Here is a 24,924-nt window from a genome sequence, read left to right on the forward strand (position 1 = left end):
GTTGTTGAGTAAGTGATATATTTGGGAGGAGAAGCCAAGTCAGTGTATTTTGGGTAAAGAATTACCGTCTTGGAGAAACCAAGATGGCGGCATAAGTAAACACCTGAAATTGCTGCCTCACACAACCACTTCAAAAATACAACTAAAAGACAAAACGGACATCATCCAGAACAACAGGAAGGCTGGCTGAGTGGAAATTCTACAACTAGAAGGAAAGAGAAAAGCACACCGAGACTCAGAGGAGGTCCGGAAGTAAAGTGCAGAGGTACAGAGGCGCACACGGAAAGGGCTGGCAACTGAGGACACGGTTGTCTTTTTCGATCAGGAGGGAGTCTCGAGCTACAACTGCTCTGAACTCCAGTTTCAGGCGAGTCTCTGGGGACCCAGACTCATACGGGGAGAAACTGGACTGTCTGGCAGCGGGCAGAACTCGAGGGCGGCTTTCTCTCAGAGGTGCTTGCAGCGATTACCACGGGACCCTGAGACCCGGGGCCTCTTAAGGCAGGACTGAGGATCAGCCATAGCTGTTTGTTCCGCCCTGTTGATTCCCTGAGACCCCGCCCCGCCCCAAGCTGTGCGCAGAGGCTTTAGCATATGAATGGCCTGTCCCTTTGCAATCTAAAATTACCTAACAAACTGCAGCTGGGTCAGAGAGACCCAGAACATCCAAAAGAAGGCCCAAGGCCCCACAGCAGCTTGCATTGCTTCACAGCTGGGCCTCATCTGGGCACCTCCAAACCCCAAACAAAGAAGAGGAATCTGCAGATCGCTCCGTAGCTCCTGCTGGGTAGCCTCAGGCAGAGGCAAAATTAGCACCTCCTTAGAGATCCAAGAGCCAGTGTACCCAGTGGTCAGAGTGGGACCATCCAGATTACAATTCCTCAGATCCATAAGGGACACACTCAGGGGCAGACTCAGTGAGCACCAAAGCCCCACTGAAGCAAGTCTTGCCCCAGAAGGGTGTCTCCAGCACAGAAGTTCTCCCACTACAGACACAGCTGATTCTCACAGCCAATTGGCCTGGAGGCCAATTCCTCCCAGTGATACCTACAACAATCAAGGCTTAACTACGACAAGACTGTGTACACAGCCCACAAAGGGGTGCACCAAGAGTGTCCACCTCAGGTAATTGGGGAGGCTGAGCCACTGGGCCCTATAGGACACCTAGCACAGAAAGCCATTCTATCAACACAGGGAAGCAGCCAAAATGCGGAGACAACGATACAGGTCACAAATGACAGAAATGGAGGAAAGCAAACTACTGGATATAGAGTTCAAAACCACAGTTATAAGGTTTTTCAAGAATTTTCTAGAAACCGCTGATAAATTTAGTGAGACCCTCCATAAATCTAGTGAGACCCTCAAGGATATGAACAAGGACCAACTAGAAATTAAGCATACACTGACTGAAATAAAGAATATTATACAGAGATCCAACAGCAGACTAGAGGATCGCAAGAATCAAATCAAAGATTTGAAATACGAAGAAGCAAAAAACACCCAACCAGAAAAACAAAAAGAAAAAAGAATACAAAAATATGAAGATAGTGTAAGGAGCCTCTGGGACAACTTCAAGTGTACCAACATCCGAATTATGGGGGTGCCAGAAGAAGAGAGAGAGCAAGATATTGAAAACCTATTTGAAGAAATAATATCAGAAAACTTCCCCTACCTGGTGAAAGAAATAAACTTACAAGTCCAGGAAGTGCAGAGAACCCCAAACAAAAGGAATCCAAAGAGGACCACACCAAGACACATCATAATTAAAATGCCTAGAGCAAAAGACAAAGAGAGAATCTTAAAAGCAGCAAGAGGAAAACAGTTAGTTACCTACAAGGGAGTACCCATACGACTGTCAGCTGATTTCTCAACAGAAACTATGCAGGCCAGAAGGGAGTGGCAAGAAATATTCAAAGTGATGAATAGCAAGAATCTACAACCAAGATTACTTTACCCAGCAAAGCTATCATTCAGAATTGGAGGTCAGATAAAGAGCTTCACAGATAAGAAAAAACTAAAGGAGTTCATCACCACCAAACCAGTATTATATGAAATGCTGAAAGGTATCCTTTAAGAAGAGGAAGAAGAAGAAAAAGGTAAAGATAAAAATTATGAACAACAAATACATATCTATCAACAAGTGAATCTAAAAATCAAGTGAATAAGTAATCTGATGAAAAGAATAAACTGGTGAATATAATAGAATCAGGGGCATAGAAAGGACGTGGACTGACAATTCTTGGGAGGAAAGGGGTGTGGGGGAAGAGACTGGGAAAAAATCTTACACCTATGGATGAGGACAGTGGTGGGGAGTAATGGCAGAGGGTGGGGTGGGAACCGGGTAGAGGGGAGCTATGGGGGGAAAAAGAGGAACAACTGTAAAAATCTGAACAATAAAGATTTAATTTTTAAAAAAATTAAAAAGAAGCCACCAAAAAACAAAAAGAATTACTGTCTTTGACTTGGCCTCCACAGTATATAAAGTGTATGCATCGGTTGACATAGAAAACAGAGGGAAATGGCTGTTCCTTGTATTCAGTTATTAACTTTCACTCATGAAACTTAAGATACATTTTCAGTTGACTTGGTTAACCTTATGATATCATGGTGAGCTTTGGAGAGAAGCAGTATGTTACTTCTACTTCACAAAAGGGGATTCTGTTCCTCAGAGGCCTACTCAGTGTAAGAGCTTCAGGAGAGAACATGGATCTCTTCCCGTGTTCTCAGTCTGGAATTTGGTGCCTGTCTTCTGAGAATTGATTTTATTAGCACATACAGTTTGGTGGCTCCCACTACCTTTGGGTTGGTTCATTAACAGTGGGTTACTTCTACAGCTGAACACAGTGGATCAACAACTCACTTCTTCCACCTGCCCCCATCTCCAATAGTAAATCCTCTTTAAAGCAAAGTTCCAGTGTAGTCCTGTTTATCACACTAGTGGTAAATTGGTGTTGCCCCTGTGGTGGACCATCATGACTACAGCACCAGAAATGAGTACTGTGACCATGAAGGTATTCTTAGCACTAAAATTAGAAAACTTCAGAATTAGAAGAGAGTCTTACTGCCTTGCTCTCCCTTTCTGTTCTCCCTATGGATTAGTTTTGGTCTTTGGTCCTTTGCCTCCTTACGTCTCCCCCTCACCCCCATTATACTTCTAAAGAGTGATGATAAATAAAACATGGTACAAAAATTATGAAAAAGACCCAAGGGAGTGAGTAGATAAAGTAGCACCTAACATACCATCTCTCATCTTAAAGCTTCTTCCCAGCAAACACAGGATGGTGGGTGTATGGATAGATGTTTTTGATAAGTGGAAGGTATAGACATCATCATTATTACTGTCAAATATATCGGTGGGCAAAGTGGAATGGCTATAAGATCGTCCCACCCTGCCATATACTATATGCAGTGGCAGGACTTTTTCAGTCTTTAAATCCCTGTTGACTTTGATACTTCTGAACTTTGTGCTTTTTAGACTGCTATGACACTACCCTTTGGTTCCCTTCAGACCTCTCTTCACTGTGCCTCATAATCTTTTTCTAGAGAGCTCATCTATCTCTGCCAGCTCCTTACAAGTTTATGAGTCCCAGGTCTTATTGGAAGCCTATGGCTCTTCTCTTACCACAGACTCTCCTTGTGTTCAGCTATCATTGTTTCAACTACCACCTGTATGCTAATGATGCCTAAATCTAGGGCTGGGTCCCTACCTACTCCCCAAGCTAAAGATTCATACCTATCTGCTTAGTGAGCACCTCCACAAAGGCAGCACAAACATATCAGGTCTAAAAGGTGACTCACCACCCCGCCCTCACAAATGAGTTCTTCTGCTTTTAATTCACTGGCCTGATGTCTTTCACTCAGTGGCCAGGAAACCTGGGGATCATTTTTTACTCTTTTACCTTAAGAGTCACTCCCAAGCCTTCTTGTTTCACTTCTTTTCCCAGGTCCTACACTTCTTCCATACCTGCTAACACTTATTTACCCTGAAAGACTCAGCTGTCACTTCTCACAGGTTCATCTTCAATGAGGATTCTCTCCCTATGACTTAGGTACTCTGCCTTAATGTTCTCAATCCCTTGTGCCTCTCTCACTAATGACACTTAGCATAGTACATTTAACATTCTGTTTATGAATCTGTCTCACCCACTAAACTGCAAATCCTTTGTTGTACTAACTAATATTTCCTTACCTAATACCTCAGTGCCTGGAGTATAGAAGGTGTGCAATATACATTTGTTGAATGAATGACTAGAGCACTTAGGAATTCCATTGAAAAAGAGTTATGTCTCCTAGAAAATGTTTGTAGATAAAATTTGGATTTACCATTTCTTTTTCTTTATTTTTGTTAGTTTAATCTGACAGTGTCAAGTGGACCAACAGCCATCCCACTGCCCCCTTTGTCTGGGGTGCTGAGGGTGGGGAAGCATGGAGGAGAGTAAGAATGAGACAATGAATCAAGCACACACCCTCTTTGACCAATTTGTGCAGGCTACCACCTGCAAGGGGACTCTTAAGGCCTTCCAAGAGCTCTGTGACCATCTTGAACTGAAGCCTAAGGACTATCGGTCCTTTTATCACAAGCTCAAGTCCAAACTCAACTACTGGAAAGCCAAAGCCCTCTGGGCAAAGCTGGACAAACGGGGCAGCCACAAAGACTACAAAAAGGGAAAAGCATGTACTAACACCAAGGTAAGCTTTGGCTATTCTGAGGCCTTGGGGTCATTGACCTAAGGATTTAACCAGAAAAGAAAAGATTTTTGAGTAGGGGTAGGCCTTGAAAAAAGGATCAAGTAGAAGCTGACTGGGTGAAAACTAGGCCAAGTCAGCCATGATCTAGTATAGGAAGTCAAACCTTATACCTTGTGAAGGTTTGTGGAGCCATTATTTATGTTCATTTGACTGTTTCATGTGCCAAACTTTATTCTTATTTCATGTACTTATATATTGAACATTCAGGGTTTCAACTATTTCAGAATAACTTTAATGGTGTAGCAACTTCATTCTTTTGCTGAGGCTTTGTTTTGAATCTCACATTGATCAGCTGCCTCTTGCGCGCGCGCGCGCGCGCGCGCGCGCACACACACACACACACACCACACACACACCGCCCTCATCCCCCCCCATCCCCTCTCCCTACTGGGGATCGTGGATGCAGGTCATTTAGCCAAGAAGTAGCCAGGCCCTATTAGCATCCTATACAAACACAGCTTCATGGTGTTTGGCATATCAACTTTATAAAGTCATTGTTCTATACTCAGTAAATGGTAAGGTATAGATAATATCTGCCAACGTGGGAATTTGCCACAGGCTTCAGACCTCTTTTTATCCATATTTCAAAAGTCTTTTTAAGGGCCTTATGAACCAAATTATTTCTTTTGGTTTCTTCACAATATATAGAAACAGTGTTTTCATGAAAAAGGTAGACCTGGGCAAAGACCTGAGCTATTCAGTCAGGAAGGGTAGGTATGAGGAAGTAGAGAAACAATGCCTTTCCTGCTTATATAAAAACACATCTTCTGGGAGAAAGCTAATAAATAAAGTTGCAAATGACTTCATGATTATGTCATTAATGCTCTTTCATGAGCTTTAATTTGCCTAGTATAGGTACTTAGAGACCCATCCCCAGTGGATTTGCATTTGGTTAAATTTTTTATATTTTTATTGATTTCAGAGAGGAAGGGAAAAGGAGAGAGATACAAACATCAGTGATGAAAGGGAATCATTGATTGGCTGCCTCCTGCACACCCACACTGGGGATCAAGCCTGCAACCTGGGCATGTGCCCTGACCGGGAATCGAACCGTGACCTTCTGGTCCATAGGTCTACTCTCAACCACTGACCCACACTGGCCGGGCCATTTAGTTAGATATTTATCAGCAAAATTCAAGAAATTCAAAGGCATGACTTTTATGAGTGAGTTCGGGAGTTTTATTAAGGATAAAAGGAATTCAAAGCCAAAATATTGCATGTTCTGTTTTTTTCTTCTGCACATGCAATGCAAATTAGTTGTGTCCAGTCTCACCCTAAATACTTCTATAAAATATGGATTTTCAAGATCCTTTCCCTGGACTTTGTCTAAAGTATGATTTAAGAACTTTTTTCAGCACATAAAACTTTGTCTCTTGGAAGTTACCTCCTGGGAATCATTTGAGTGGAAGACCCATTCCAGGACTCTAAGGTTGCGAGGACTATGTATTTAATAATCTATGTCTCCTTGGACAGAAATCTGCTTGACTTAGAAACCTTCCAAAAGAGCCTCTCCTGCCCAGCCAGTGTGGGTCAGTGGTTGATCATCTACCTACGAACGAGGTAGTCATGGTTTGATTGCTCTAATGTGCACTGACCACCAGGGGGCAGATGCCCTGACCAGTAGGTTAGCTTGCTGTTGGGGTCCGGCTGATAAAGACTGAGGGAGATGGGACAGACACACCCTGGAGCCCTCCCACGGTCCCTCCCTGGCTGGCCAACCTCCCGCGTCTCTCCCCAGCCCAGATTGTGCACTGGTGGGGTCCTTCGGCCTGGCCTGCACCCTCTCACAATCTGGGACTCCTCAGGGGATGTCAGAGAGCCGGTTTCTGCCCCATCCCACAGGAAAGGCCGAGGGATCTAACAGGTGCATGAATTTGTGCACCGGGCCTCTAGTAAAAATATATTTAAAAACAAAAAACAAAAGATCCTCTCCTTTTGATGAAAATGAGATGTGATTTTAAATCGTTTGTTGAAACTATGACCCATTTAAATATGTTGCAGATCTACAGGGTGAACATGTGCTAAGTTTGTATCTGGCACTGACAATTATGTCTTCTTTATTCATAGCCACCACCAGCTTTTCTTCAAACCATTGCAAATGTTCTGTTGTGGCCCAGATTGGTTGGAAGTGGAGAGAATAACCCTATTTTGGGGCTTTAGGGAATGATGGTTATGAGATCATGAAACTTTTCTAGAAGTGTGAGCTTTCTCAAGAGATGCTGCCTTTGCCCTAAAAACAGCTGTGTTTTTCAGTGTCTCATCATTGGAGCTGGCCCCTGTGGTCTCCGCACAGCCATCGACTTATCCTTACTGGGAGCTAAGGTAGTTGTTATTGAGAAACGAGATGCCTTCTCCCGCAACAATGTCTTGCATCTCTGGCCATTCACCATACATGATCTGCGAGGTTTGGGTGCCAAGAAGTTCTATGGCAAGTTCTGTGCTGGAGCCATTGACCATATCAGTAAGTAAAACCAGTTCTTTTAGTATCTGTTGTATAGAAACACACTCTACTTGGAGTCAAAATACCTTCCATGTGTTGTTCTGTAACCTAGAAAGATTTAACCTACACAGAATTTAGCTTAGGGATTTCTAAGTTAGATCTTGGACTCTTATTTAACACTTACAATGGTGGGATAGACATTGGGGCCAGGCTAGGAAATAGGATGACCAGTGTGGGCCTTGATTAGACTCTGGTGATTCTTAGTCCAGTAGAAGCAGAACAAAGCATGCAGTTCTTTGGAATGTGATATGAAAGATGCTGTACTAGTATAAGAATAAAAGCTATGAGGACACATCTGGGGAAACCACGGTTATAGAAGAAGCAGACTCCTAGTTTTGGTGAATGGCAAGTTGATAATGCGAGTTCTTTGGTTAGATCAGTGGTTCTCAACCTTCCTAATGCCGCGACCCTTTAATACAGTTCCTCATGTTGTGGTGACCCCCAACCATAAAATTATTTTCGTTGCTACTTCATAACTGTAATTTTGCTACTGTTATGAATTGTAATGTAAATATCTGATATGCAGGATGTATTTTCATTGTTACAAATTGAACATAACTAAAGCATAGTGATTAATCACAAAAACAATATGTAATTATATATGTGTTTTTCGATGGTCTTAGGCAACCCCTGTGAAAGGGTTGTTTGACCCCCAAATGGGTTGCGACCCACAGGTTGAGAACCGCTGGGTTAGACAATTCTCATGAGGTCTACAGCCCAGAGAGTTTTTGCTATACTCTTGTCATATTCAAGCTTTGAAGTAAATACAAGTTAATGCAGTCAGTGATTTTGTTTTCATGACTGTGTGTGTTCATGAAAACAGTGTCTACATTATGAGGTTGAAGTGTGATCATTAATTCCAGAGAAACCTTATCAAGGAACTTTTGTTCTGAGTTCCTTCAGTTGTGTCCTGTAAATACAGTCAACTATTAAACCTTTTGCTGTTTGAAGTGGCTGTGCCAGTTTACCAAACACTGGCCACAGCTGCCACATTCCCTAGGCAGAAGAAGCACTCTGCCCACCTATTGGGCTGTAATGTTTAAAGCATCTTGGAACCCAGTTGTCTGCAAATATAAAATGTGTGCTAACATGGGATTTAATGAGTCACTGCATGTGTGACTCTGAATGAGTCAGGTTGTAAAACCTGGGGAAAATAACCAAATGATCTAGAGGAGGATTTGCATGCACTCCTAGCACATTAGCCACAGGCTGCAGGTAGGACTGTTCTTAAGAGAGGACCAAAGGTCATTCATTCAGTGGATTTGTCTGCCTTATGTATGGCAGGATATGTCTTGGAGCTGTGTCCTACATCAGGGACTAGATTTTTATCTAGTGTGTCTGGCATCTGGCAGGTACTCACTGAATATTAACTATTTGTACGCCATAAGTGTCTATAGATGCAAGCAGGGAATCTTTTTTAATTAAATTCAAAATATCATGGCAGTTAACTGGTTAAATAAATCTCACTAGAATAATGAGCAAGATTTTCATTCATTTTGAACCTTAGCTTCTGCAACTATAGACCAGTAGTGGGAGGGGGAACGGTAAGAGACTACTAAACTTGCATTGAAGTTCCCCTTCTCACCTCTAAGCATCTGTGAAGATCAGTTAGGTAATAAGATGAAGGAGAACTATGTGGAATCCCAGGAAGTAGTACAGCCCCCTTTGGATCTAACTGGAAAGCATACTTGTGGGTGCATATCTTCTGCCTCTTCTAGTAACTACCATGTCCTGTAAGTATTGTAGGTTCTGCTAAATAATTGTGGCTCTAACTGAATCAGGAGAGCATATAAAGTAGAGTCTCCTGTTGGCCACAATTTCTTGTTATCTCAGAGCTTTTGCTTATTTTAAATACAGTGGGGCCTTGACTTACCAGTGTCCCGACTAATGAGTTTTTTGAGATACCGGCTGTCTCTCCTCTGAGTTTTTGCATTGAGTGGATAGAGTAATTTGAGTTAATGAGCTCCTTAACGAGCTCCTTAACGAGCTCGGTCTCAGAACTAATTAAACTCGTAAGTCAAGGCCCCACTGTATCTCACCCAAGAGGTGGGAGTGGGCTTGTGTGTCTCTCTAGAGCAGTGGTTTTCAACCTTGGCTGCACATTAGAATCACCTGGGAATCTTTTTAAAATCCTGATTTCTGGGCCTCATTCTCCGGAAATTCTGTTTCTTTGTTATGGGGTGGGGCCACAACATTAGTAACAAAGAAACAGAATTTCCGGAGGATGAAGCCCAGAAATCAGGATTTTAAAAAGATTCCCAGGTGATTCTAATGTGCAGCCAAGGTTGAGAACCACTGCTCTAGAGCATTTCTTGCCCTTAGTAAAGAAAGAGGCTGTGGAACATGGCTTGGAAAATGTCTCCTGTTATAGGAAGCGTTGAGAATCTGGATAAACTCTGCATAGGTGGACAGGTGGAAACCTGAGCAGTGACTGCTAACTGGTACTCTTTTGTTCAATGTGCCCTAACTTGTGTTATCTTTTTGTTTACCCAGGTATCCGTCAGCTTCAACTAATACTTTTGAAAGTAGCATTGATCCTAGGCATTGAAATTCATGTCAGTGTAGAATTCCAAGGACTTGTACACCCTCCTGAGGACCAAGAAAATGAACGTGAGTTGAATTGGAAAAGGGGGGAGTAGGGATAAAAGGGCATCAAATGGGTGAGAAAAGGTGAGATCAAAGCAGAAAACTATAGGAATCTGTGGGTTGTTTTCAGAACTACTTAAAAAGGGCTTCTCTGTATAGCCAGTATCTTTTGAGGAACTTTTGATTTAATGAAGAGGCCTTCGAGATAGTATTAGACATTGCAGGCACTTGTATTCATTATAGAAAATTGTATGGTGGGAACGTTCCTTTGTGAGGCCTCTTTCTTTCTGTGGTTTGTACCCCATGCTTTTAAACCTATTTTTGGCTTGGTGTTTGCCTACCTGGGTATCTTGAGATGTCTTAGGTGTATGAATATGATCTGGGTGACAACCTTCAATTTTACTTTGGTCTACAGGGATAGGTTGGCGGGCACTGGTGCACCCTAAAACCCATCCTGTGTCAGAATATGAATTTGAAGTGATCATTGGAGGGGATGGCCGTAGGAACACCTTGGAAGGTATTGGTCATTATTCCTTTTCCTGGTTTATTGCAGAGTGAAGGGTGACCTTCTCCAAACCCTGGGGTGAGAATTTGTGTCATCAGAGAGGATCTACATATGTGTGCTACCTACTCTAATTTAATGGCAGTCCCAGCCTTCCCTAGCTAAGTGGTACTTGGTTTACTTCTTACAGGGTACTCTTGTTAGGGTACTAAGAGACAAGCTATACTTTGAGCAGTTGGCACTACAGGATTAAATCTCAGCTTAATAAAAAGATGGCTTCCCTTTTTTTAAAAAAAAAAATGGAATTCCTAGTATTAAGTAACATTCTGGTTAGTCAGATTTCAAATTTTTTGTTAGTGTGTAGGAGACTTTGACTTCTTTTCTGGATTGTTATATTCTTTGATGGGTAAACACCTTATTTTCAGGTTGAGAAGAGCTGCCCTAAAATTTTTCCATTGATTTTTATCACCTATGTTCCCAAATGTCATCATCAATACCCACTTCCTGTTTGAAGTGACCTTCCTTCCTCTCTAGCCAACTGTTGCCACATCTGAAAATTTCTTTCCCTCCAGGATTTCGTCGGAAGGAATTTCGAGGCAAACTGGCCATTGCCATTACAGCAAATTTTATCAACCGAAATACAACAGCAGAAGCCAAAGTGGAAGAGATCAGTGGAGTGGCTTTCATATTCAACCAAAAATTTTTCCAGGAGCTCAGGGAAGCTACAGGTTGGTATCAGTGCCTTGAAAGCAATAAGGATAGAACTTTAAATAACTACTTGTGGCTTTCTCTTGGATAGTTTGGTGGGTGGGTAATCATTGGTGTTACTGTGTCATTTACCCGTTGCTCCTTCCTCACTCACATGCTTTGTTCTAAGTGTAATGCTTTCCATCACTGATTGCTACTCTAATGTTCTTTATCCTCATCACAGGGACTGAGATACTCTGGATTGGGTTTTTACTATATTTGTGTGTTTGTTTTTAAGTGTTCGTGCTGTCTTTTACCAACTCTTCTCCTACCCCTTCCTCTACACTGTGGCTCTAAGTCAGCGGTTCTCAACCTGTGGGTCGCGACCCATTTGGGGGTCGAACAACCCTTTCACAGGGGTCGCCTAAGACCATCAGAAAACACATATATAATTACATATTGTTTTTGTGATTAATCACTATGCTTTAATTATGTTCAATTTGTAACAATGAAATTGGGGGTCACCACAACATGAGGAACTGTATTAAAGGGTCGCGGCATTAGGAAGATTGAGAACCACTGCTCTAAGTGGTTTAATGCAGTAACCTATTGGCTGGTAGTTCTCTGGTTTATTGAGAACCTGACTTTAGGCATTGAGTGTACTACTTTGTCTACTAAGTTCTACTTTGGTCTTGAAGTAAACCATATGCTAGATAGGAATGAGATTTTTATATGATAGCTTTTGAATAAATTAACTTAGATGTTTCAATGCAACAAAAATGTACAGCAGATTCTAATTCTCTGTTTTCTAGAACATGATTTCTTTCCATTACATCTATTTTTTTAGATTAATTGAAATTAAAAGCCAGTAGTTCACTCTCTGCTTCCAGTTCTAGTAGATTCCCCCAGTTGCCTTGATGACTATAAAAGAGGTTTAACCCGATAACTAACCCAGACCGTCTTACTAAGGGTTAATCTTTCTTTTTCTTTCAATCTTTATATATTTCTGCTTACTATTGATCATTGTTTTTAGGATAATTTAGAGTGTCAAGTGAGTTACAGAGCAGTACAAAGATAAACAAAGTTCCCCCTCTTTTTATGAACCGAATGTTCAGGAAGTGAGAATCTGGACTCAGACATCTTTTTTGCTTTCTCTTTTCCTGCTTAGGGTTTTACAACCCTGGTCTCTGTGGACCCACATACAATCTCTCTGCCCTAATATACTTTCAACATTTTTGTTTTGCAGGTATTGACTTGGAGAACATCGTCTACTACAAAGATGACACACACTATTTTGTAATGACGGCCAAAAAGCAGAGTTTACTGGACAAAGGGGTGATACTGCATGTAAGTGATAGATTTCTTTTAAACCTCTTTTTATGTTGTACTGGTTAGTATGATCACCAAGAGAAAGAATTTTATTGTCAGATGAGTTTTCCTGCAAGGGAATGAAAACAAGCCCCCTAACTCATCTGGTAACATGTACTATAATGTTTTTTCGTTAAACTTAAAAAAGTAGTTTATTATGGAAATTTTCTAATATAAACAAAAGTAGAGAGGATTATCTGATGAACTCCCATGTGTCCATTATCTGGCTTTCAGAATTATCAACACATGACCAATATTGTTTCATTAGTACCCAACTCACTCCCCAGTCCTGCAATTGGATTGTTCCAAAGCAAATCTCAGATAATTCAGGAATAAATATTCAGTTTAATTTTAGGTGATTTGATTTGTGGTTCTAGAGAATTTCATGTATGACCAATTATTGGTTAGGTCATCTTTTGGAAGGGGTGCTAGAGGGAATGGAGTTTGACCAAGAAGCAATAGTTGGTGTTTATGGGAGCCTGAAAATGGTTCTGGTTTTACTCTAGATGTGGCTGTCAGAAGTCCAGGGAACCCTGACTCGGTCAGGGTGTATTGAAACCTCTGCATAACCTAACAGTAAAGGCTTCTTATTCATCCTTAGCCAGGTCCTCCTGCTCAGCCTTTTTTTAGGTGACTAAATGTATGACATTCTGTGAGATGATGATCTGAATAGGAAATCAGAAAACCACAGGGTAGAGGGTTCCTTAAGGAGAATTTCTTAAGTCTGATATGGTCTCAATGTGAGAATTACTATCCCCACATATACAATTCCCACCACAGACTCATGGCTGAATTTGAGGGTGTCCTCTGTCTCTGCAGGATACTAATGAATCCAGTCACTTTAATCTGCAGTATACTGTAGCCTTAACTGAGAGCAATGGTAGGGGTGAGCATATGAACATGTACCTGCAGCATAGCCTCTTTCCAGTTGTTACCTTGTATCTGCTTCTTAACCTTGTGGTCCTTTATGTCTATGAGGAGAAACAGGACCAAGCAGTGTGTGCAGCCCATTCTGCCAAGAGCATAAACAAGATGTATTTGAATGTTTTATCAGTAAAAAATAGGCAGTGTGCCCATTGTTATCAGTTGAAATTATGTAGGAACGATCTGGAATGCCAAGACTCTGATTTACTTTTCCTTTTTGTTTACTTATTTTTTTTAGAGGGCAAGAGCCATCCCTTCTGTGTGTGCTGCTAAACACTAAATTCATTCTAACCACTTAATTAATGGTGAACAAACTGTTTCAAGGGCCAACTTGAGTATTTGTGTTTTGGCTTTTAACATCTTGTAGTGGTAACTGAAAGTACCATCAGGGACACTTGGAAACCATAAGCCCCACTTCAGGAGAATAAAGATTTGGCTCAGTATGTCAGGAACTTCCAAAATAGAAAAGTAGTTTTTCAGCCATTTATGTGGAAAACCCCTTTTCTCTCATTATTGTTTTTCTTTGTTGGGGGGTTCTATAGAGCCTTTAAGAATCTTATTATTAATTTTTAAACCTCTGTTCCATTTTGAATATATTTCTTCCCAGTCCCCTGGACTGCTATTGCTCCCACCTCCAAAACCTTTTGGCACTGAAACTTTTGGGTTTGTGGAGTTATGCAAGTTAAGTATTTCGTGTGGCCCCAGTTGCCAAAAGTTATTTGCTACCCAGAAGGTAATAATTGCTGATAGTTACATAAACTATAAAGTGCTTTTTCAGTTTACCAGCACTATCACATAAGTTATTTTATTTAGTATTCAGAATAACTCTATGAAGTGGATTGGACAGTATCAAAGAAGTAGTAATTTGCTCCAAGTACATGGAAAAGCCAGCACTAAGCAGCAAAGCCTGGTCTCTTTTAGAAACAGCCCCCCACCCCTTTTTTTTTATTCTTTATTGATTAAGGTATTACATGTGTGTCCTTATCCCCCGATCCCCCACACACACACCCCTCTTCATGCCCTCACCCCCCTAGTGTCTGTGTCTATTGGTTATGCTAATATGCATGCATACAAGTCCTTTGGTTGATCTCTCCCCCTTCCCCCCACGCTCCCCTGCTTTCCCTCTGAGGTTTGACAGTCTGATCGATGCTTCTCTGTCTCTGGATCTGTTTTTGTTCATCAGTTTATGTTGTTCGTGATATTTATCCTTCTCTGACTGACTTATTTCACTTAGCACAATGCTCTCCAGGTCCATCCTTGCTGTTGCAAATGGTAGGAGTTCCTTCCCTTTTACCGCAACGTAGTATTTCATTGTGTAGATGTACCACAGTTTTTTAATCCACTAATCTGCTGATGGGCACTTAGGCTATTTCCAAATCTTAGCTATTATAAATTGTGCTGCTATGAACATAGGGGTGCATATATCCTTTCTGATTGGTGTTTCTGGTTTCTTGGGATATATTCCTAGAAGTGGGATCACTGGGTCAAATGGGAGTTCCATTTTTCGTTTTTTGAGGAAACTCCATACTGTTCTCCACAGTGGCTGTACCAGCTTGCATTCCCACCAGCAGTGCATGAGTGTTCCCTTTTCTCTGCATCCTCACCAGCACTTGTTGATTTGTTGATGATAGCCATTCTGACAGGTGTGAGATGGTACCTCATTGTCATTTTGATTTACATCTCTCGGATGATTAGTGACTTTGAGCATGTTTTCATATGTCTCTTGTCCTTCTGTATGTCCTCTTTCAAAAAGTATCTTTTTAGGTCCGTTGCCCATTTTTTGATTGGGTTGTTTATCTTTCTTTTGTTAAGTTGTATGAGTTCCCTGTAAATGTTGAAGATTAAACCCTTATCGGATATAACATTGGCAAGTATGTTCTCCCATGCAGTGGGCTCTCTTGTTGTTTTATTGATGGTTTCTTTTGCTGTACAGTAGCTTTTTATTTTGATGTAGTCTCATTTGTTTATTTTCTCTTTAGTTTCCATTTCCCCTGGGAGCTGTATCAGTGAATATATTGCTTCGGCATATGTCTGAGATTTTGCTGCCTGTGGATTTCTCTAAGATTTTTATGGTTTCCCATCTTATGTTTAAGTCTTTTATCCATTTTGAGTTTATTTTTGTGTATGGTGTAAGTGGGTGGTCTAATTTCATTTTTTTTGCATATATCTGTCCAATTTTTCCAACACCATTTATTGAAGAGATTGTCTTGACTCTATTGTATGCTCTTGCCTCTTTTGTCAAATATTAATTGAGCATAGTGGTTTGGGTCGATTTCTGGGTTCTCTATTCTATTCCATTGGTCTGTTCTTGTGCCAGTACCAAGAAGTTTTGAGAACAGTGGCTTTGTAATACAGCTTGATATCTGGTATTGAGATCCCTCCTACTTTGTTCTTCTTTCTCAGGATCGCTGTAGCTATTCGGGGTCTTTTTTTATTCCAGATGAATTTTTGGAGAGTTCGTTCTAGGTCTGTGAAATACGCCGTTGGTATTTTAATGGGGAGTGCATTGAATCTATAGATTGCTTTGGGTAGTATGGACATTTTAATGATGTTGATTCTACCAATCCATGAACACGGTATGTCCTTCCATCTGTTTATGTCTTCCTCTATCTCTATTTTCAGTGTCCTGTAGTTTTCTGAGTACAGGTTTTATACCTCCTTAGTTAAGTTTATTCCTAGGTATCTTAATTTTTTGGTGCGATGGTAAATGGAATTGTTATTTTAATCTCTCTTTCTGTAAGTTCATTATTGGTGTATAAAAATGCCATAGATTTCTTGGTGTTAATTTTGTATCCTGCTACATTGCCAAATTCATTTATTAAGTCTAATAATTTTTTGATGGATTCTTTAGGGTTTTCTCTGTACAGTATCATGTCATCTGCAAATAATGACAGTTTTACTTCTTCTTTTCCAATTTGGATACCTTTTATTTCTTCTTCTTGTCTAATTACTATGGCTAGAACTTCCAGTACTATATCAAACAGGAGTGGTGAAAGTGGGCATCCCTGTCTTGTTCCTGTTCTTAGGTGAAATGGTTTTAGTGTTTGCCCACTGAGTATGATGTTGGCTATAGGTTTGTCATATAAGGCTTTTATTATGTTGAGGTATGATCCTTCTATTCCCACTTAGCCTTCCCCTTTTTCTTTGTAATATGTTTAAAAGACTTGTTTTGGAATATGAAATCACTTTAGGGGAATGGGAAAAGCGGTGAAAAACTCAGTTATGTCCGATATGTGTAGTGTGGCTTGAGCCAGTTAGACTTGTACTTAGACTTTTCCACTGAGCCTCTTCCCTTTCTGGAGCTAGGACTATGCCGACACAGAGCTCTTGCTTTCCCGGGAGAATGTGGACCAAGAGGCTCTGCTGAACTATGCCAGGGAAGCAGCAGACTTCTCCACCCAGCAGCAGCTACCATCTCTGGATTTTGCCATCAATCACTATGGGCAGCCCGATGTGGCCATGTTCGACTTCACTTGTATGTATGCCTCTGAGAATGCTGCCTTGGTGCGAGAGCAGAATGGACACCAGTTACTAGTGGCTCTGGTTGGGGACAGCCTCCTAGAGGTGAGTATTAAGGATGACGGCACTTAATAGTAGTTGGAAACAAACCTAGGTGCTTTGATTGTGGAGTGAGAGTCTACAACATTATACCACATAAGTGAACTCCCTGTAGGAGTTATATTTCCTGATATAGGGAAGCATCATAGGCCATGGGGAACCCAGACTTGCTAAGTAACAATGGAAATGCTGCAACATCCTTGACTTGCCCTTCTACCAATTTATGAAGCAGAAACTTCCTTAACTTGCCCTTCTGCCAGTTTGTGAAGCAGAGAAGTCCAGTATCTGAACAGTTGCCAAAGACTACTTTCAATAGCAATCTCTTACTTAGTTACTTAGTTTACTTTCTCTCTTTTAAAATGTAAGTTATTTTAATTATTTGTTTTATATCTTCTTGATAGCCTTTTTGGCCAATGGGAACAGGAATTGCCCGGGGCTTTCTAGCTGCTATGGACTCCGCCTGGATGGTACGAAGTTGGTCTCTAGGAACAAGTCCCTTGGAAGTCCTGGCAGAGAGGTAATGGGAAGTAACCAGGGGTTCCTTTTGTGAGAAAAAACTGGGAGTGGTGAGTGTTTTGCTCTTAAGACAAAACACAGGTTTGTTCTTCCTTCTATCTCTCTTCCTGTTTTAATTAAAGATGTTTTCTTATTCAAGAGAGGAAAGGCAAGATATCTATTTAAGAAATTATAAAATGTAAAGATTATCTAAGTGTTTTTCTCTTATCCCTGTCCAAACTCAATTTGTTGTGGACTAATGGTATCTGAATCTTTGTATACCTTTGAAAGATGGTATCTGAGTCCTTTATGACAGTCACATAAACAAATACATAAAAATAGTACATTAAATCCTCTCGTTCTTAAACTAGAAAGGTGTAAACTAATGAAATCAATGTCGTAATAGGGGACATACTCAAATAAGAGATGAGATTAAAAGTGACTTTGAATTCAAAGGAAAATACCAAACTGCTTGTAAACATTTCTCAAGTTTTCAAATGTCAGATATTTTGAAGCAGATTATTGCAAATAAGGTAAGAATCTTGGTATTTGCTGATAATGAACAAATACCTTAACCTGAAAAACTAGAGAAAGAAGATTTCCTGGATGAAATTGGTGGTTGATGTCATTTTAAGTCTGTTACTTAAGGCACTCTGGGTAATTTGATGACAAGTTCTTTTTTCATCTGTGATTCTCTTACATATTAAATATTGGCATACTTCAAAAAACAAAGCAGTAAATTACTTGCCTTTTAAATTAAGGTCATACTTTTTATCTCTGCCCACAGCAATGTCTTTGCTATTCTCGTTGGCCCTTAACCAGGCCTGTGGAATTATTGAGCTGGTGGGAATGGGAAGCAAGAGCTGATGTAGGATTGGAGGAAACCAGTCAAGGATGAAGATTTATCATCCTTCAGATAATTTGGGGACTGTCAAAAAATAGAAATATTCTCAAAGTAGAAGGAGATGTTCGTGGTCCTTGTCATGCTCTGAGTATATTGCTGTGTTATTACAGGGAAAGCATTTATAGGTTACTGCCTCAGACAACCCCTGAGAATGTGAGTAAAAACTTCAGCCAATACAGCATAGACCCTGTCACCAGATATCCCAATATTAACATCAACTTTCTCCGGCCAACCCAGGTAAGTGTCTTCTAGTCAGTGATCCATATCTGGGTCCTTTGAAATTTGCCTATTAATAACAAACATATATACAACCTTTCCCTCAAGTAGATTCAAGTAGATGTCTCTCTGAGTTGGTTGAAGTAGATATTATTGTCCATCAACAAGTTGAGCAGCTAAGGCAGAGAGTTGTTGAATAACTTGCCAGAAGATCAGACGTGACAAAAATGATAGATCCAGGGATTTATCCCAGGTCTCCTGATTCACATTGTATCTTGTAGGGAAAGAGCACTTGTTCACTAGTCAGGAAATGTGACTTTCACTTGCATTATCACTAACAGTCTCTTGTAACTTGGAATGGTCATTTCACTTTCTCTGAACCTCAGTTTCTTTATTTGTAAAATGAAGGTGATCATCCCTGCTACTCACAGACAGGATCATTGTGAGGACAACTGAGATTATTCACTGGAAAGAACTTTAAAAGATAAGACACTCTCTACAATTAAAAAATATTGTAGGTCATTTTTGTACTGAGTTATTTTTCAGAATGTCTAAAGCCTTATAACTACTTTAAGAATGACATAGTGTAGACAGAAGTTATGATAATTTACAGAGCACAATTATCCTAAAGAGCCCATCAGTTTTTAGAAAGTAGTCTATTCAACATATTTGCCAATGTTGTAGAGTAATTGTTTATTCACTTTCTACCTGAAGTTGACACCTTTAGGCTTTTTATACTTACGTGTGGTAAGTCTATAAGACATCCATGAAACCTGCTAATAGAGGGCAGCACTAGGGGTCCAACATACCCAACAAAACAAGTGCATAACAACACCAAAAAACATATAATAGGCATTATTCATAACATGCAGAAACCAGAAACAACCTCAACATCCATCAGCAGTAGAATAAATTAATTGTAGTATATTTTACAATAGAACATGTACAGTCATGAGAAAGACTGAAATATTTGCTACATTCAACATGAATGAATCTCAGAGTCATTAACTGTGCAAACAAAATCCACATACAAAAGAATATGTACTTTATAATTTCATTTACATAAAGTTCAAAAACAAGCAAAATTAATCCTTGGTGATAGAAATCAGAATAGTGGTCACCTTTGGGATCAGAATACTGACTGCAAGCCTGGAGATGTTGTAAAGTTTGATCTGGGTTGTTATATGGGTACTCAAGGCCGGGTGCATGAATTCATGGACCAGTGGGGTCCCTTGGCCTGGCCTGTGGGATGGGGCCGAAACCAGCTCTCCAACATCCCCCGAGGGCTCCCAGATTGTGAGAGGGCGCAGGCCAGGCTGAGGGACCCCACCGGTTCACAATCGGGGCCAGGGAGGGACGTGGGAGGGCTTCAGTGCATGTCCAGCCCATCTTGCTCAGTCCCAATCGGCCTCACCCCAGCAGCAAGCTAACCTACCAGTCGGAGCTTCTCCCCACTGGTGGTCAGTGTACATCATAGTGAGCGGTTGAGCAGCCTTAGCATATCATTAGCATATTACCCTTCAATTGGTTGAATGGACGACTGGACACTTAGCATATTAGGCTTTTATTATATAGGATATTCATTTACAAAAATGCATCATTTTACTATATGTATTATCAACTAAAAAGTAGATTTTGCCCGGCTAGTGTGGCTCAGTGGTTGAGCGTAGACCTATGAACCAGGAGGTCATGGTTCAATTCCAGGTCCAGGCACATTCCCAGGTTGCAGGCTTGATCCCCAGTAGGGGGCATGCAGGAGGCAGGTGATCGATGATTCTCTCTCATCATTGATGTTTCTGTCTCTCCTGCCTTCCTCTCTGAAATCAATAAAAAAACATTTTTTAAGTAAATTTTTTTTTTCAAAATAGGTCCAACAGAGATTATCAGAAGGACTTCTGTAGCTGAGTAGTGAATTTTTAGCACAATTTATGTATTTGTTTATATGTAACCTAGGTCATCATCATAACTTCTGTCTAAACTTTGCCCAGTCTGCTATCACAATCTTTCATCTGTCATTCTCTTCTCTGGTGGGAATTTGTTACTTGTTTGATTTTCCTTCTTTACAACTTTTTACATTTCTGCCAGGTGCGCCATTTATATGATACTGGAGAAACAAAAGATATTCATCTGGAAATGGAGAACCTGGTGAATTCCCGAACTACCCCAAAGTTGACTCGCAATGGTGAGTTCTGATAATGCTCTTTTGAAATGTAGGTAACCTATTCAGAGAAGTCTGTAATTATTTATTGAGCTCTTAGTGTACATAGTACTGTGTAAGGCAGTGGTTCTCAACCAGACATGATTTTGCCCCTTAGAGGACATTTGGTAGTTTCTGGGGACATTTTTTATTGTCTTGAGTTGAAGAGGATGTTACTGACATCCAAGGATTCAGCTAAACCTCCTACTGCACATAAATCAGCTCCCAGCCAAAAATATCAGTGTGTCAAGGTTAAGAAACCTTGATTTAAGGTATTATGAAGAAATAAAGAGAAACCAGATAGAGATGCTATTGAGAAAGAGAAAAGGGCAGCATGTGGGCACATACACACGCCAGCTAAGGTTTTGGGGGTAAGGCTTTATGGAAGAAATAGTGGCATTTTAACTGAGTACAATGATATTGCCAGGATACAGTGACAGAGACAAAGGCCATTTCATATTTTGTGTGTATTGAAAGGTCCCTGAAGATTTGTTTTAAAGGAGAGTGATGTGAGTATACCTCTACATGTAAGATGGGATGGAGAAGGCAAATGCCATTACAATAGTCAGCTAACAGTTGTAAAGGCTTAAATCTGGTATTGATATTGAGGATGGAAAGAGAACAGTGGACCATAATTAGAAGAAATCTCACTTTGAGGTCAGGTACAACTGGGTCCCAGTCCAATCTTTGCCATTTGTGAAGTGTGTGGTCATGAGCAGGTTATATAGTATCTCTGAACTTGAGTTCCTTGTCTATGAAATGAGGATAACAACACCTACCTCACATTATGGTTATGAGGATTCCGTAACATACATAGCTGGTTTATCACGATGCCTGACAACTGTGTTCTTCCTACCTTCAATAATTTTTTTAACTGGATATGTGTACTACAAAGAGGATCCCATATAAATGCTACCAAGTGACAACACTATCATTAATATTATTTTTGTTCTTTTAGAGTCTGTACCTCGTTCAAGCAAACTGCTTGGTTGGTGCCAAAGGCAGACAGATGGCTACACAGGGGTCAATGTGACAGATCTCACTATGTCTTGGAAAAGTGGCCTGGCCCTATGTGCAATTATCCATAGATACCGCCCTGATCTGATGTAAGTTGTGACCAGACTTTCTGTTTCATTTTATATTCCCTAAGGATCTTAGAGTACCCTGCTATCAAGTAGCCAAATTTGTACTTTTTTTTTCTAGTAAGAAACTTTCTCTAGAAAGCAATGATTAATTTCGACTTAATTACATTTAAAACTCTGAATGTTAAGTATTATGTAGCTCAACAAAGAAATGATTAGCTGAGTTTTTAACAGCACTCAAAAGGTCAAAAATTTGTTTTAACACCCACTTGGGTGTATTAACTTCACATAATGGAAAACTCTGTTTACTGGCCACGGGTTGAACTCTTCATTTCAGCCAACTATCTCTCAAATGTTATTGGTCATAAGGAAAACCTGGCTAGAACATTTGGCTGGCTGATCGCAAATGTGTCAGGCACTACCAATAAAACAAAACAATTAGTGCTTCCCCACTTTATAATGGTTCATCGGTATTCTCTTATGTTAAGGATTGCACTTTCTGCTAAGATACTTTGTGAATCCCACAAAACTAAGGTCACCTCACCCACCTACACCAGTAACATCCCCTCTTTTGACCATTAGTGACTCACCCAAGGGCAGAATCAGTACAATAGGATGACCCCAGGTCACCTGCGGACACTAGTTCACTCAGGTTTCCACCATGGGCATTCTCCCAAACAAGAATACAGGGGGGCCTTGACTTACGAGTTTAATTCTTCTGAGACCGAGCTCTTTAAGGAGCTCGTTAAATCAAATTACTCTATCAACTCAATGCGAAAAATCGGAGGAGAGATAGCTGGTATCTCAAAAAACTTGTCGGGACACTCGTAAGTCAGGGCCCCACTGTATTTGGAAACAGAAGCAGAGCATGTTGAATTATTTTGGCTGCCTGTTCTTTTATTATTAGGTTCACTTAAGGGCCCAATTTTGGTGTGTTTATTTTAATGATTCCTTAAGAAATCCTAAAGGACATAGTTCCTATTTATTTTAGGTTATGAGTTAATGAGGCAAGAGCTGTAAAAACAGCCTTGTATAATGTGATTTAGGAATGGGAATTTCTGACCTCTATGCTCTTCTACCTTAGCTTATGCACAGATGACAGTAGGGCTTACCCCACCAGAAAAAAAAGGGGGTGACGAGGTGTAAAATTGGAGTTGCTCAAGGATTTACTAGGTGTACTGGTTAATAATGCAGATTTTTTTTTTCCAATAAATGGAGTTACACATATATTGATATATATGCAATTTGATATGTATGCTATTTTGTTGTATTGACAACAAGCTTCAAAACTTCATATGCCAAATTTTCTGAAGGTGTTAACTTCATAGATATTTTTACGCTTAAAAATGTCGAATTTCGTGCCAAAAAAAGAGCATTCGCAGGAAGTTTTAATTCATTACTTTATTTTGAAGAGAAGTGCTGCTGAATACTTCAGGAAGCTTATGGTGAACATGCTCCATCTCAAGATACTTGTGAACGCTGGTTTAAACTCTTTAAAAGTGATGATTTCGATGTGAAAGACAAAGAACGTCCAGGTCAACTGAAAAAGTTTGAAGACCGACAATTACAAGCATTATTGAATGAAGATGCCTATCAAACTCAAAAACAACTTTCAGAAAGATTAAACGTTGCTCGGAAAATAATTTCTGATCATTTACAAGCAATGGGAAAGATTTTAAAGGAAGGAAAATGGGTGCCACGTCAACTGAACAAAAGACAAATGGGAAAACTGAAAAGTCATCAGTAAAATGTTGCTTCAACGGCACCAAAGAAAGTCTTTTGCATCGAATTGTGATTGGTAATGAAAAGTGGATTTATTTTGAGAATCCCAAATGCACAAAATCATGGGTTGATCCAGGTCAACCATCAACATCGACTGCAAGGCCAGATCGCTTCAGAAAGAAGACAATGCTCTGTGTTTGGTGGGATCAGGAAGGTGTGATGTATTATGAGCTTCTAAAACCAGGTGAAACCGTTAATACTGATCGCTACCAACAACAAATAATCAATTTGAACCACGCTTTGATCGTGAAATGACCAGAATGTTCCAGAAGACACAGCAAAGTAATTTTGCTTCATGATGATGCACCATCACACACTTCAAAACCAGTTAAAGACATGTTAAAAGATCTTGCCTGGGAAGTATTAACCTACCCGCTGTATTCACCAGACCTTGCTCCTTCAGATTACCACTTGTTCCGATTGATGGCACACACACTTTCTGAGCAGCACTTCAAAACATAGGAACAAGTGGAAAATTGGGTCTCTGAATGGTTTGCCTCAAAACAAGAAAAGTTCTATTGGGACAGTATCCACAAATTACCTGAAAGATGGGGGAAATGTGTAGCTAGCGATGGACATTACTTTGAATAAAGCACTTTTGATGTTTCTCTTGAAATTATCGTGTTTTCTTTTATTACAAAATCCACCATTATTAACTCATACACCTAGTAGGCTGACGCAGCGAGCAAGCAGGAGGGAAGTTTATTAGAGGGAATGGGGAATGGAGCCACAACCAGGGAAGGTTAGGACTCAGCCTCCACTGTCCTTGGGGTTGAATTTTATGCGCAAAAATCACAAGGGTTGGAGGCTGGGGGATGTAAGTGTTCTAGTCTGATTAGATGGAGTTTATTGTCCTTCAGACTGGTTAGTGCTGGCCGTTGAGGCTGTGGGCTGTAGGTGGCCGTTGTTATCGTTGGCCTGCTGTCTCACCCTCAGGTGCGGCTGCCTCCTGTTGTGCCGGATAGGGTGACCGCAGGCTGTTCCATGAAATGAGGCTGGGGCCACTTTCTCCTTCAGGACTTTCTAATCTGCCTGAGCCAAATGTCCTCTGCTGGCCTGTCAGGAGGAAGAGGGAGAGCTTGAGAAAGACTGTGATAAATGGCAAAGAAGTGCTTAAAGAAGGGCCAGGTGAATCAGCTCTATTCCCTAGGGAAGGCAGTAAAAAGGATGAAATCAGAAGTAATTGACTTCAAAAATTGGTTTTAACACCTACCTGGGTATATTAACTTCATGTAATGGAAAACTCTATTGGCCACAGGTTGAACTCTTCGTTTCAGCCAACTATCTCTCAAACGTTATTGGTCATAAGGAAAACCTGACTAGAACATTTGGCTGGCTGATGGCAAATATGTCAGGCACTACCAACAAAACAAA

At 40.5% G+C, this 24,924-nt stretch overlaps 1 protein-coding gene across 7 annotated transcripts in view; it reads left to right on the forward strand.

Annotated features, from left to right (window-relative positions):
- MICAL3 (microtubule associated monooxygenase, calponin and LIM domain containing 3) overlaps positions 1–24,924 on the forward strand; it is a 253,825-nt gene that overhangs the window by 91,174 nt on the left and 137,727 nt on the right. For 6 of the 7 annotated variants that reach the window (XM_070409266.1, XM_070409267.1, XM_070409269.1 and 3 more), the window contains exons 2-12: positions 4,350–4,689; positions 7,003–7,210; positions 9,743–9,859; positions 10,251–10,352; positions 10,910–11,065; positions 12,271–12,371; positions 16,623–16,880; positions 17,276–17,391; positions 18,384–18,510; positions 20,575–20,671; positions 21,645–21,792. In XM_070409266.1, the coding sequence (XP_070265367.1) occupies positions 4,426–4,689; positions 7,003–7,210; positions 9,743–9,859; positions 10,251–10,352; positions 10,910–11,065; positions 12,271–12,371; positions 16,623–16,880; positions 17,276–17,391; positions 18,384–18,510; positions 20,575–20,671; positions 21,645–21,792 (1,694 nt within the window). In that variant the 5' untranslated portion in view covers positions 4,350–4,425. Of the gene's footprint in view, positions 1–4,349; positions 4,690–7,002; positions 7,211–9,742; positions 9,860–10,250; positions 10,353–10,909; positions 11,066–12,270; positions 12,372–16,622; positions 16,881–17,275; positions 17,392–18,383; positions 18,511–20,574; positions 20,672–21,644; positions 21,793–23,180; positions 24,167–24,924 lie in introns of those variants that run through there. The other variant, XM_070409271.1, reaches the window with a different exon arrangement.

The sequence above is a fragment of the Myotis yumanensis genome, unplaced genomic scaffold, assembly GCF_028538775.1.
Source record: "Myotis yumanensis isolate MYYU_CA2020_CCGP unplaced genomic scaffold, mMyoYum1.0.hap1 SCAF_3, whole genome shotgun sequence".
NCBI lineage: Eukaryota > Metazoa > Chordata > Mammalia > Chiroptera > Vespertilionidae > Myotis > Myotis yumanensis.